General features: G+C 38.9%; 1 protein-coding gene across 23 annotated transcripts in view; it reads right to left on the bottom strand.

Moving 5' to 3' along the window:
* Nucleotides 1-14556, bottom strand: part of DTNA (dystrobrevin alpha) — a 354664-nt gene that overhangs the window by 41199 nt on the left and 298909 nt on the right. Inside the window, exons 13-14 of one of the 23 annotated variants that reach the window (XM_042961716.1) lie at nt 12660-12737; nt 12007-12099 (exon numbers count right to left, since the gene is read on the bottom strand). The exons of the other annotated variants lie outside the window; for them this stretch is intronic. Of the exons in view, the coding sequence (XP_042817650.1) occupies nt 12007-12099; nt 12660-12737 (171 nt within the window). The remainder of the gene's footprint in view (nt 1-12006; nt 12100-12659; nt 12738-14556) is intronic. 23 annotated transcript variants of the gene reach the window in all.

Genomic DNA, 14556 nt, shown 5'->3' with positions numbered 1-14556 from the left:
GTGAGGCAGTGAGAAAGACGGATGGATGTATATTACCACCAGAGGCGCTTGCTATTTCAATTTTTCGGTGTAAAAATTTGAAAGCTATATGAAACCCTGTTAGGTTCACGATCTCAGACGTGGATTCATGGCACGATCTAACACGTGGCCAGGAAGTTGCGTTAATAAATCCTGTCTTCAGTCAATTAAATGTCTTACTAAGAAAACTCCAAACAAGTTACTTTTCTCATCAACATTTCTGATAAAAGAATATTTTCTCTTTTTCTGTGCTGACAGCAAGGAGCCTGCTTGGGATTCTCTCTCTCTCTTTCCCTCTCTCTTTCTCTCTCTCTCTCTGTTCCTCCTGTATGCTCTCTCTCTCTCAAATAAATAAATAGATAAATAAATAAATAAAACTTTAAAAAGTAATATTTTCTCTTCAGTTTTATTGCCTTTAACATTTTTACTTCCTTATTACATAAGAAATACATGTCCACAATGGGCATGTCAGAAAATATGGAAGCACCAAAAAAAAAAAAACCAACAAAAACCAAACCCAGTTGTGGTCAGCCTGCAGTGATACCTACCTCCTGATATTCACCCTTGTGTGTGTAATCCTCCTCCTTTAGTATGGGCTGGACTTACTGGCTTGCTCTTAATGAATAGAAACAGTCAGTTTCTATTCAGTTTCATGGACAGAAGTAATGGAATGTCACTTTCAAGATTAAGACCATGGTTTCCATCCTGAGTATGATTTCTCTCTCTTGAGCTCATTGGATGGCTTGCTCTGTGGGAAGCTAGCTGCCATGTCATCAAGCAGCCCATGGAAAGGCCCATGTGATAAAGAACCAAAGCTAGCCAATAATAACCTTGTGAATGAAATCCCACACATAGACCCTTTAGATAAGATAGCAGCCCCAGCTAACAGCTTGATTGCAACCACATGACAAGCCTTGAGTCACGGGCACCATGCCGGATTCCTGACCCACTGTGGGATAGTAAATGTTTGTTCCATTAAGCTGCTAAGTTTTTGGACAATTAGTTACAAGGCAATAGATAACTAATACAAACTGTTAACTATAATATTACTACCCAGGTAACTTGCCATTTTCTATTTACTTCTAGAGCAGTGGAATTATAGGAGTGGCTTCTAATGACATTAATGGGAATTGTTTATTGTCTCTTATAATTGTAGATTGTTAATACTAGAATAAGGATGATCTGAGTCCCTAAAAAAACTAAAGCGAATAGACGCATTATCAACTCTCCTGTATTTGAGAAGGCCCTTCACTTAAGAGTAAGTTTTGCATGCCATTAAAAAGTTTCTATGAAACATACCAGTAATGCCAATGCTGTTAACCGGCTAGATGGTTACAGTTTGGCTTATCGGTTATCATGGTGAGTACCGGGTCAGAATCAAGAATAGAAACTAGTTTCTCTCATCCTTAAATATATTCTCCTCCATTTATATTCCCCGCCCATGATTCTTAAAGAAAAAAGGTCGTTACTCATGAGTATACACTGAAAGTAACACACTTCTATGCCAGTGGTAAGGTTGTAAGAATCATCCACTGCAAAGACTTGAATCCACAAGAAGCAACATGCACGTATATTATTTACATGTATGTTCACACATAAAGTAAATATGCAACCCAGTCTTTTAATTTTTGTTCAAAAGTGAGAAGGTGAGTGAACATCATTATGTGCTTCCAGAATATTAGCTGTGTCACTTCCAAATCGCTCTTCCCTGGCTGGCTGAATCCATTCCTGTAACATTGTCTCTTATCATTCAGAAAACATTCCTGTATCCATCATCTCTGTACCAGTCTATACTCCTCACACGTGTAAACTATACCTGTTGTTATCCTGAATACTTCCACTTTAGATTTAGCCCTTTTCTCTGGGCTACAATAACCACGTAGAATATTCCTGAATATCTACATTTACTAAGTCACTTCTCTACCCTCAATAAAAACTCTTCTCTTTTCCTTTTGTCCATAGCAGATAATGCATGTAAAACACATCAAGCTAATATGATGCCTAGAACACATTATTCTGCTTCTTAAGCAACCTGTTCAGATTCATTCATGATTCATGTCTCCTTCAAAATACTCCCATCCAACAACCATGTAGAGTAGGGCTTTTCAAGTATTAGCGTACATACGTATGACTGGGAGATCTTGTAAAAAATGTAGTTCCTCGTTCTGTAGCTGGGGTGATAGGGTAGGTTGCGTGGGGTAGAACCTGAGAATCTGCATTCCTAAGGAAGCTTCCAAGATACACTGATACTGCTGGTCTAAGGACAAAACTTTCAGTGGCAAGGATCTAGAAGATCTTGAGAATAAAATGGAAAATCTAAACACATGAAATAAACCCCAAATGTAAACCATATAAAAGAAATAATTTTTTATGAGTATTTGATATCCATGCAGCATCTATGGTATTTTATAAACATTCCTTAACCCAGAAAATTCTAGGTTCCAGGCTCACATATGTGTGGTACCAATCCCCAGAGACTGAGATTTCAATCAGCATAACAAAGACTTGGAGTAAGAAATAATTCTAACAGCAAAAGGTGTTAGTTCTGGAGAACTGATGCCATAAAGCAGATGTTTGTCTCTATAACACAACGTCTGCACTCTGTAGTGGTTAAAAATAATAACTGAATTTCTTGTCATCGCTTTAATAAAAAAGTCACAGTGTGTTCACTTTAAACATAAAACTACCCCACAAAGAAAACAATTTAATTTGATTTTAACGTGTTTATCATTTCTGGCTGGTATTAGAAATAATATGCCTAATTTCAGCACAGTCTGTGTAGACAACAGGGCCGCTGCTCTTAGCCCAGAGCAATGATCTGTTTGCCTGAAAGTGACTTTGTCAAAAACATTTGCGTGTGTTTTGATAAATAAATAATAAAAAAAACTGATAAAAAACCTCATGATAAAAGTGCCTTTTATCATGAATGACCAGCAAGTATAAATAATATAAAGGCTACATTAAAAAAGCCTCTTGGAGATGTAAGACGTGAAGTTATGGGATCCTGTCTAGTAAGCTATAACTCATACTTCCATGCCTTCCCTCCCCCAGCCCTGAGTGAATGAGGGGTGGAGTGATATATTACCCCTTTGTGCACACAAACGATTTATGAGTCCACATGTGCCATTTTAGTATGTTCAAATTATACAAGGGTGAATGAGGCATTCCTCTGATAAATTCCATTATTTCAAGACTCCAATTACAAATAGTTGAAAATGAATGGCCAATAATCCCCAAATCGTTAGAGAAATACCGATTCCAACGCTTTCTCCATCCCTGGCTATTCATTTCAAGACTTTATAATCAGTAATCTTGCTACAAGACCATGATGAATTGAAAAGTGGCTGCTGTGTAGACTGTATTTCAGAGCAGAAAAATCTATTATTTTGAAAGCTCTCCACTTTCTACCTTAAATGCATGGCCATTGTGTGTTGCTAGTGATTCAAAATGGCATCCTAAGAAACTTAAGTGGCCTCGGCTGAGGTAGGGCCTACTAAACTGTGATTTAGCAAAGGTTTCTGGGAACCCAGGGTTTGTTCACATTTCTTTGGTTTCTCTACAAGCCTGTACTGACTTCCCAGGCAGGACAGTCAACCAAATACTAATGTGGTCTAAAGGGCAGCGGAAATACTTCTAAGTTTTCTCTTAATATTTTTCCATCTTCCTGAACGGGTGAAAGGAATTTTATCACCAGAGATTAATTTTTTAAGGCCACTGGGCCTCAGGCACTACTCTTCTATTAAAATGCAAACAGCTGAGAGGAGGATTACCGCTTGAGAAGGCATTCCTAGTCGCCATGAAGTGGAGGTTTACTTGATCAGGTTGTTTCGCAGTTGGTTGAGAGCAACATACTATGGGAATAGAGCCCGTTCAGGCCTTTGGGAGCACAGTGAGCAGAAGAGAGGTGGGGCGGAAAGGAGCAAAGTGATTCTGGGGCCCAAGAAGTGGTTTTAGGGGACTAACGAACGCGGAGGGAAATGAACTAACTCTCAAAGCTTCAACTGGTGTCTCTTTAACGACTGGCTTAAAAGGAAAAGATAGGAAATCATGAAATGGCAATCTTCCTGGATAAAAATGATAAAACTTACCAGGATAATGGCATCCTTATAGGGATGCCTTCAAACTCCTTTATCGACACCCTGACTTTATCAGCTCACTGTTGTAACACCAAGGCCATGCATTCTACCCTCTTCAAACTCTCCATTTCCTTCCGTTCCAATGGTCACGGGTGTGTTCCAGGCCACTGTCATCCAGAATTGTCATGAAGCCCTCTCAATAGGTTCTTCCCATTTTAGACTTAGTCTTCCCTCCAATTCATTTTGCATCCTGTGGTCGGTGATCTTTTAAAAATGAATTTGGCTGTAACATTCCTATGCATAAAATCTTTCAATGGGTTCTCAGTTTTCAAACTCCTCCATAAGACTCAGAAGGTCCTGCATAATCTAGCTTCATCCTTTACCCCTGGTACTCTAGCAGCCTTACCGGGTCAAGTTCCTCAAGAAGTTCCACATTTTCTCTGCTCTGAACGATCTCTCTGCCTCCTCCACCCGCTTCCACATGGCCGATTCCTCATCATCCTGCTGTTGGCTTCAGCTGCCATTTCCTACCCTCACTTCCAACCTCTAAATTCGGGATTTTGCTCCTCACATATCCCACGGCATCTCACTGCCCTTATTGTACCTGTTACCCTTTTGCGTTTTCATTGCTTTTTCACTTGTCTTTATCCTTTACTAAACTGTAGCTTTTTTGAGGAAAGAATGGTTCCATTTTGTCACCATTAGATCTTGAATGTTTAGCACAGCACTTGGAACACAGCAGGAAGTGCCTAAGCGTTAGTTGGACAAAAGAACAAACACAGGTTAGCTCTCTGGCTTGCAGCGTCATGGACTTTGATCCACGTTTCTATATCCTTCTTGGCTCTGCGTGCATTCTCAACACTGGGAAAATCAGAAGGGTAAAGATAAAACACAGTACTTTAACACTAACCATGCCGTCTAAAATTGAACTGTGAAGTCTTCACATTTGGCGGAATTGGAATCAAGATACACTCAGTTGCCGGATGCAGATTCCTTATCTGCTCTTTTTAGGTGTTAAGGTTCACAGAAATGTCATTACACTCTTCCATATTTATCAACATCAGATCTTCCCCACCTGCAGTCATGGCAAATTCTCTTTGGTTCAAATTCTGTTGTTGTTTTAAAGATTAGGAGAGCAGATGATGGTATCTGAAAAAGGTAAGCTCCCACTCAGAAGAAATGCTTACTCTTAGGGGTGAATACAGATAGGAATGATATATAAGAGTGGGTGCGAGGTGGGACTGGATCATTTCTGAATTCAAACCTCAGCCCTCTTAGTTACAAGCTGTCTGACCTTGGGCAAATCACTTAACCTTTCTGTGCTTCAGTTCTTTCACCTATAATACAGGGATATAGTGATAATATACCTCCTGGTGTGCTGGGAGGATTATTATGTACCGTTTAGAGCAGTGCCAGGGCACACGGTGAGACTCTATGGGAGTATTCCTTTTACTTTTACCTCTACAAAGCAGGTAACACTGTCTCACTATAATCATTTTTGCATGATCATCTCCTTACCTATAACTTAGCTTTTTGCTCTCGAACGTTTGGTTGGTTACTGGCCAGTATTCTAGGGTATACCAAAAAAGAAGTAAGACCATTTAGTTGAATCAATGAAAGATTTTACGGAAGCCCTAGGGGGACTTTACATTTCTGATTTCCTAAACAGAGGGACGAGTTAGCTGAACAGTGACAGCTTTCTCTTGTTTCCCCGAAGTGGCAACACTGCCATTTATTTGTAATCAAATGTCCCTTTTATTTTTTATTTATTTATTTATTTATTTATTTAACGTTTTTATTTATTTTTGAGACAGAGAGAGACAAAGCATGAACAGGGGAGGGGCAGAGAGAGAGGGAGACACAGAATCTGAAACAGGTTCCAGGCTCTGAGCTGTCAGCACAGAGCCCGACGCGGGGCTTGAACTCACGGCCCGTGAGATCATGACCTGAGCCGAAGTCGGACGCTTAACCGACCAAGCCACCCAGGCGCCCCGCAAATGTCCCTTTTATACAATTTATCAAGCAACATATGAGACCAGGTCCCATGCCAAGTTCTTTATTTGAGCGCATTTGGAGAAAACATACTCTGAAGGTCATCCAGTTAACAATATTGATGAATACCCATGAGCTATCATTTTTTTCTACCATATTATAATGGACAGGTTTTACAATAGGAGATTTTAAATCTACTTTATTGTATGCCTTTAATCCTATTCAAAATTAAATAAGGAATCACTATGGAGTCATTCCCCCATGTGCCTAGTTCTACACTAGCTAATTTGCATCAATGACCTCATCGGATTGGTAGTGTCTCTCTTGTTTTCCATGGAAACTGAAAATGTATTAGAATCAGAGAAATGAACTCATCTTTTTTTTTATAAAGTTAAAAACATGTTTATTTATTTTTGACAGAGAGAGACAGAGTGCGAGTAGGGTAGGGGCAAAGAGAGAGGGAGACACAGAATCTGAAGCAGGCTCCAGGCTGTCAGCACAGGGCCCAACACGGGGCTTGAACTCACAAGCTGTGAGACCATGACCTGAGCTGAAGTCAAACACTCAACTGACTGAGCCACCCAGGGGCCCCGAGAAATGAGCTCATCTTAAAATCAATTTCCCATCTGAGTATTCTGAGAAAACTTCTGTGTACAATGTAGTCAATGCAGATATGCACGCTGGTGGTATGATATTCTTCAGATTGATATTTCTAGAATTCTAAGGGAATACCTTTCTCAGGAGTCTTGTTTTATACCTGAAACTCCTAAACATCTTATGGAAGAAAAAAAATAGTATTAATACGGAAATGAAAACTCATATAAAAGAGATACTTTCAGTGAGTGCAGATAATAATTTTTTTCTTTCAACAGACTGCAACACATTTACATTTTTCAAAATCAACCTTTACTGAAAAGGGTCAAATTTTTAGCTTACATATTAAAAATATTAAAGGCATACACTTCAGCGGATTTAGTGTTAATGTTGTCATGGATTGAATTGTGTCTTCCCCAAAATTCATGTGTTGAAGCCCCAACCCCCAGTGCCTCAGAATGTGACCGTATTTGGAGTAGGTCTTTTAAAGAGGTTAACTAAGGTAAAATGAGGTCGTAGGGGTGGGGCCCTAAGCCAATATGATTGGTGTCCTTATAAGAAGAGGAAGAGAGCTAGAGATGTTTCTGCACAGAAAAAAGGCCATGTAAGAACACGGCAAGATGGCAGCCATCTGAGGCCAAGGAGAGGGACCTCAGGAGAAACCAGCCCTGCCGGCACTTTGGTCTTGGACCTCCAGCCTCCAGAACTGTGAGAAAATAAATTTCTGTTGTCAAAGATACAAAGTCTGTGGTATTTTGTTATAGTAGCTCTAGAAAACGAATACAAAGTGGAAGAAATCAGAGAACGTTAAAGTGACAAATAGATTCTTTCCCAATATCACTTTTAGTTTTTCTTTTTTCTTTGCCCCCCATCAGTCATTTTCCCCATGTCAGTGAATTGTTGATACTTGGGTTACCCAGGTTTACCACTGCTCCATAGGCAAAGCTGAATACTTTGCTTTTTCACCTACTTTATACTCTTACACAAAATGTTCAACTAAAGGGCTAATTTATAATAGGTGATTTATTTTAAAAGTAGAAATCTTTATTTTACTAGTAAAAAAGATTTGCCAAGAACTTCTAATAATTTTGTTTAGGGTGAGAGGGAATTTTATACCGATAGCACTATCAATATCCCATGACATTAACAGATATTTATTGTGCACCTACTGTGCGCCAGGCTCTGTGTTAGGTGTCAGAGATATGGCAATGAACAAGTCAGAGAAACTCCCCGCTTCACAGTGAAGATAGCTGGTAAACTAATCAACCAACCAACTTATCAACCAATGATTGCAGTTCTGGAAAGAATGAAATAAATGGTAGGCCATGATAGAGACTAGTATGGGAGACCTACTTAAGGAGATGCCTTTAATCTGAGTTTAAAGCCAGAGAAGCAGCCTTTACATACATGTAAGGGAGGTCAGAGCATGGGTGTATGGCAGGCGATGTCAAGGGTCAAATGGGAAGAATGTTCTTGGCATAGGGTAGAACTAGTAACATGGTCTTGAGGCAGTTTTAGGAACTGTTTGTAGGGCTGATCAAAGTGGATGCTGCTAAGTATTGTGACTGAGTTGGGAGAAGCCCATGACACTGAGGCTGGTATGGGGCTAGGCAAGGGCTGGGTCATGCACAGGCCTGTAGGCCATGGTCAGGGCTGGGGTGCAAACCAAGTGCAGTAGAAATCTATTAAAAGGTTTTAAGCAGGCAAGTCAATAATAATTTAGACCCCATCTATGAAATCCAGAAATGGAACCAAATATATAATTTATTGGTATGGATATTATACAATATAAAAATTATTTAAATAAATTTTCTTAAGAGAAAAACATAAGCAGAAAAAATTTTAACCTATTTATGTGCAATCAGGGGTCTAATTAAGTGACAGTAATTGATCATGACATCAAAGGATAGACTGTAGCCTTTAACTGCACTCTCTCCCTTACAGAGGGGGGTCTTTTCAGAGCTGAGAATACTATGTCAGAAGCTTATGCATACGGTATCAAGGATATAATTAGAGTTGGGTAGAGTTGGAAGTTCTGGGCTGGTTTCCCATCTTCTTAGTCTGCCCATCAGTTGGTCCCAATAAACCACTAGCAAGGCCAGCACTTGATAAGCTTTAGGGAAGGGCAGAAAAAGCCCTCAACTCATTACATTTTGATATCCCTTCTCCCCCATTGGAAAAGGTGGCTGAAAACCGTTAAAGCTTTTAAGACTTCACTGAATTAGGAAGACAGCAGGAATTCTCCCTTGAGCCACAGTTAATTTATTTGGCTTATCTGACATCAGAACCAGCAAGAACACAAGGGTTTCTCTAATTTAGCAGCAGACTATTTACAAATGAGTCAGTTTCCCATTGTATTAAGTCTTTAGTATGAGGAAAAGTCCCCCAGAGTTAAGCAGGAACATACATGAATAATGACAAAACAAATATTTTAATCAAGAACAGCAGTTAGGTTCCTATCTGTAGACCATCTCATGAAGGATGTGCAGATAGGGAGCCTGAAGAATGGGGTGGAAAATAGATGGGACCCAGTGTCAGAAGACCTCTGTGCAAGCCCTTGCTAGCATGTGACGTTGGATAAGTCTCTTAATGTGTCAGAGCTAGCATTTACTTCTCAGTGAAAGAGAATTGATAATATCCAAACTTATAGAGCTTTGATGAGCAAATAATGTGTAAGAAAGGGTTCTGTAATTTTCAAAGTACTCCAGTAATGTAAAATGTATTATTCATATCCAGGTTGCCATGATGAGATACAAGAGACTGAAGACAAAATTCCTACTCTTTTGAAGATTGTAATTACAATGGGAAACAACAATGCATAGACTAAATACAAAAATGGTAACACAATCACCATTCCTATTACTAGTATGTGCTCAAAATATCTGTCAAAATGAAATAAAAATAACGTAGTAGGATTTGCAACTTCAGGAAATAGATATAGGGTAGATGCAGTGGGGAGCAGTGTCACGAAAAGCTTTCTGGAGGGCTTTCTGTTTACGTAGGCTTTATAAGAGGCAATGTAGCATAGTAGTTAGGTGTTTGGGATGAGGTAGGTTAAATCCTGGATCCACTGTTTTGTAGCTGTATGACTGTGGGAGAGTCATGTGAACTCTGTAAACTGATACCTTTCCTGATCTACAAAATGGGGATGAATGTATTTACTCTACAGGCTTACATTAAGGGCTAGGAGAAATTATGTAAATAAGGTTTTGACACAGTGCTTAGCAGGAAGCATGTGTTTTAAAAAACGGTAGCTGTTAGGATTATAACCCTGACATATCTCACCAGAGTTGAATGATGGTGAAGCATTATAACTATTATGACAGAGAAGGTGAGACATCACCCCATCACTTATATAATCACGGCAAGTGTGGGGAATGGTGAGGATGTAATTCAACAAAAAGGAAATACAGGAAAAATGAGAAATTCAAAAGAGAGTTGGGAATTTTTAAGAACAGGAGAAAGCATTGAGAAATACGGAGGGCAACAGCTATTCACAAGGAGTCGGCTTCGTTGGTCAGTCTTAAATTCTGCTTTGTTTTCCAAATAGATATGGCCTTCTGCGTTCATCAAGCAGATGTGAGGTGTCTCTGCTGAGACAGTTTTACTGTCTTAAGTGACCATGAAGTCATTGTGATCAATCACTTGAGTAGGGAAAAGGGCTGGTGGTGACAAACTGTGAGATTTCCTCTTTGGAGATTTCTTTCTCACAAATTTAATTAAGAAAAGGTCAAAGAAGAGTGCTGGAAGTAGCTGGAGTGTGCTCAGAATTATGGGGGAGAGGACACAGTGTGAGACCACAGCTTCGCCTTCAGACACGATTGAATCTGTATTGACTTCTTCTTTGAGGACTGTCAATACATTTTTTTTTTTTTTGGTAATTCCATATTGAGTTCTATTGTTTCAGATACCATATAACATTGGGGAACCAAATTCACTGGGAGTAAGATTAAAGCTGTCACTCTTCTCGCTCATACTTTTGAGAGGCTGAGATATAATAAAGAAGAGGAACTGTGTGACCTACAAGCTCGGCAACTTTGAACAAAAGGTGGGGTTAACCGAAGAGTGCTATTTAATTTTATCTTCGTGAAACTAGGACATGGTATAAAATGAAACTAGGGTGCTGCTTATATATTTTTAAGATACAAATTAAGGTAAATATGTAACTTCTAATAGATGTACATCATTATCTCCTAAAACACCTCATGTACTAATTTTGTAAGAACAGTTACAGGCAACGGGAACAGGAAACAGTCCAGGAAGGAGAGTTCTAGAAACAAAGAAGTGGCTAACAATACCAAGTGGCGAAGGTGATGAGGACTGAGTAATGGCCATCATGTGTTTCAGGGATGCTTTTTGTGAAATTGTAATGGAAAGGAGGCCAGCTATTTTAAAGGCAATTTAATCCCTTGGTTCACTTCATAGTTAATAATTACAAAAAAAAGAAGTCCATTGGCTTTTAGTTCAGAGAAAGTTAGAGCTACCAAGCAAAATTCACATATTTCTAAGAAACGGGTAAACACATTTGTAAAGCAGGAGTCTAAACTAGGCTGAAACATATGATAAATACATAGTCTGTCCACTTATCTTCATTTTTACCCCATGTATATTATCACAACCAAGTAACTTTAACCAATGAGAGGAATCTCCTACGTCGCAATTAAAATAGGAAGAGAAAATCTTTAAGAATGCCTTTATCTGAATACACAGGGGCTATCTGAATTCGTACATTTTAACACATTTGGAAGAAAGCTTTGCATATTCTGGGACTTGAAAGCAGACTTTATCAGGATGGCTACCCAGAAACATTCGTAAGCCAGAGAAGAGTTGAAAGACAATTTCTCCCACTGTTATGATTAGGGAAATGATTTCCATGGTATGATCCCATCCTGTCACTTTTCCTCTCTTTTACTTCAATCTTAAATTAATGGAGCATTGTCTTCCAAATCAGTGGAGGTATCCATGTCCTTGGAATAAGAAAATTCTTGCATCACTATTTTGCGGGCATTTGACATGGCACATATCATACAATCGACTGGGGAGACCCAGAGTCCGGCATCCACTGAAGGCTAATATCTAGCACGGCATCCATTTACACAAATTTTGCCTTTCACTATGTTTAAACAAGGATATGAATTCCATGGTATATGAGTGGGAAGTGTTCAAACTAACGTCATGAAGGACGTCTAATTTGAATCAATTCAAAGATGACTTAGTGAGCCTTAGGTCACTAAGGGCATCCACTTGCCCCTTGCTGAGACTTCTTGTCAAGGGAGCAGACTGTTACCCTCTCTAAGGACAGTCAAGCAGCCAAACCTGCACTAACCATGGTGGGTTGTTCCGGAGCCTGTTGACGTACAACCCGATGAGAACATGTTCATCAGCCAGCCTGTCTGCCACATTCAGGCTGTACTGTATCCTGAAACAGGGCAGGAGGAAAGAAAGGGTGTTGGGAGGAGAGGCGGACAGAAATAGGCAGAGCAGGTGGGAGTGGGTTCGTGATAGAAAAGGCATTTGGAAAAGCAAGCAGGTAGAGGAAAAATAAGTGATGTTCTATGAAAAATCCAAGCAAAATCCAAGCAATGAAATACACAATTTCATTTCACTAAGTTTAAAAATAAAGATTTCCAATTAGGTAAAGTAACTTTTAAGAAAACAGAATTGCATTCTTCAAGCCAGTAAAGCCAAGAAATTCATCTGTACGGTAAACACATTGATTGGGTTGCAAGCAAAGAGTAAGTATCCTTTGGAAAATCAAATCTGAAGTTTAGTCATTTTAAAAAAAAGGAAATCAGGGAAAGTGAATTACACAGATGTGTCTACTCAAAAGAACTACTTGGTGCCGTTAGTTGGGTTATAATAGAGCTGCTTTTGCTAAATCGAAGACGGTCTTTCAAACACAAAGCATTTTTGACACAAGGAATCTCCACTTTTAGTTGAGTTAATTAAGGGTTTCAGGACACTCTGGCTTTAACTTACCCTTTGCCCTTCAGAAAAGCTGGAGCAGCCCTAGCCAGCAGTTTGTTCTGCTCTACTTCACTGTCCTTGGGAGGAGAGCTAGTTAATAAGATGGGAAAGCCAAGAAGAGGGTAAACACAGCAATGCATTCAAGAATAGAACTGGCTACAGACACTCCCAAGTCTAGATCCAAGCTCCATTTGGACAGCTCTCTTGGTATTTTGAAATGTTCAAGATGTTTGCAGATTTCCACAGAGTTGAACTAGGAGTAGAAACCTGGCCCGAGAACCATAATTGCAATTACACAACCATCCATGATCCACGGGTTGACCTCTGCAATTTGTTTAACAAATAGATTGCATTGCCTGGACATCATGAAAATCCATTCAACATTCATTACAGACTATCAGGTCAACAGTCGAATAGTTCACGAAATCCTGCCAGCCTTTAGATCCCACTTAAAAAGTATACTTCTCCAGCCTTCCTTATTTTGTCCAACTTTCTGAATTGAATACACACTTGAAAATTACCTAGTTAGAAGATTGCTGTCATATTAGAAGTGCTTTACCACTCCAGGCACAAGTCACCTGACCCTTGCTGAGAAGCTGCAAAGAAAACTTTCAGAGAAACAGAGAAATAGACCTTTGCTCCTTATAAATATATATTCATCTTCCCTGTGTCTGTAACTGGTGACTAGAATCCCATCATTATAGCAAATTCTTAACATTTTAGGTTCATTATGAGGAATACTCATTTTATTTAGTAATTTAAATGCCAGTTTGAAAAGTTTAAAGTGTAGTTTTATTAAGGGATAAATAGAAATAGAAATAATAATTCATAAAGTGTGGCCATGCCAAAGTGACCCAAGATCTACTGGTCATGTTTCACTGGGAAAATAGTATTGATTGTTGGTATTACAATTGTACTTGTAATGTGCTTAAAGGGAACTTGCTCCTTTGCAGGTTAAGAATTTTTTCCCTGTAACACTGGTGGACCTAAAACTATCCACCCACCCCTTTCATGGTGAATACAAAAATTAACTGTCTGATTTGTTTGGTGGCAAGTTGTTAATTTCTTGGATTGAAATTACGAGGTCTTATCAAAAACTTGCCCAACTTTTCAACAAGTTCTAAAATGTATGTACGTATTAAGATGGCTTGTAAAGTAGTTAAAATCTTAAAAACTTTATGAGTTTTAAGGATTTATTACAAAGTATCACTCTTTCAGACCATGAAGCACACACACACAAAAATACAAATGTGCAAGTAAATATCACATTAGGATTATGCATATTGTGATTAGAATTCTTGTTTTAGTATTGTATGTACTATAAGGTCGCTGGAAAACTTAAAAATAAAATTTGATTTATAAAGCAAACGTCTAGGAGAGAGTAGGCACTCATGTTTGTTGAATGTGTGATCTCACTTAGCTTTTCAGGAATGCACCTATTACTTAAAACTACACAAATGGAATTGACTTTAAGAATGAAATGATTAATGTTCTAGGAGAATTTAATTTCTTGATGAACATAATGATTTTTTTTTCCAGCATTTTGATCTTCCCCTTCTAAGGTGATGAAACTGTCCATTAGGACAAAATAGCCACCTTACGTCACCATCATTGTTGGTATTTTCCCATCATCCCACCAAAACAGCATTCCAAACCTTGTCTCCTGAAGCATATCCCTCTGTATTCGTTATCCAGTAACTACAGTCTCTCTGCTGCCCAATTACCACCCTCCCCAACTTTTTGTTTTAGAACTCAAGATAGATGTACCTATTATATAATTGGTTTCCAATCCCTGCAAGACCACTAAAAACATGGCATGAAATATCAATAATTCTTCCTTCCAAACGTAACTACTTCTGCCCTGTTATGCTTTTTGTCTCCCTCAAATCCCAGAAATTGTGATGGTATT

Source organism: Panthera tigris, chromosome D3 (assembly GCF_018350195.1).
Source record: "Panthera tigris isolate Pti1 chromosome D3, P.tigris_Pti1_mat1.1, whole genome shotgun sequence".
NCBI classification, from domain to species: domain Eukaryota; kingdom Metazoa; phylum Chordata; class Mammalia; order Carnivora; family Felidae; genus Panthera; species Panthera tigris.
The sequence above is the reverse complement of the archived record's forward strand: the minus strand, read 5'-3'. Positions and strand labels throughout refer to the sequence as shown.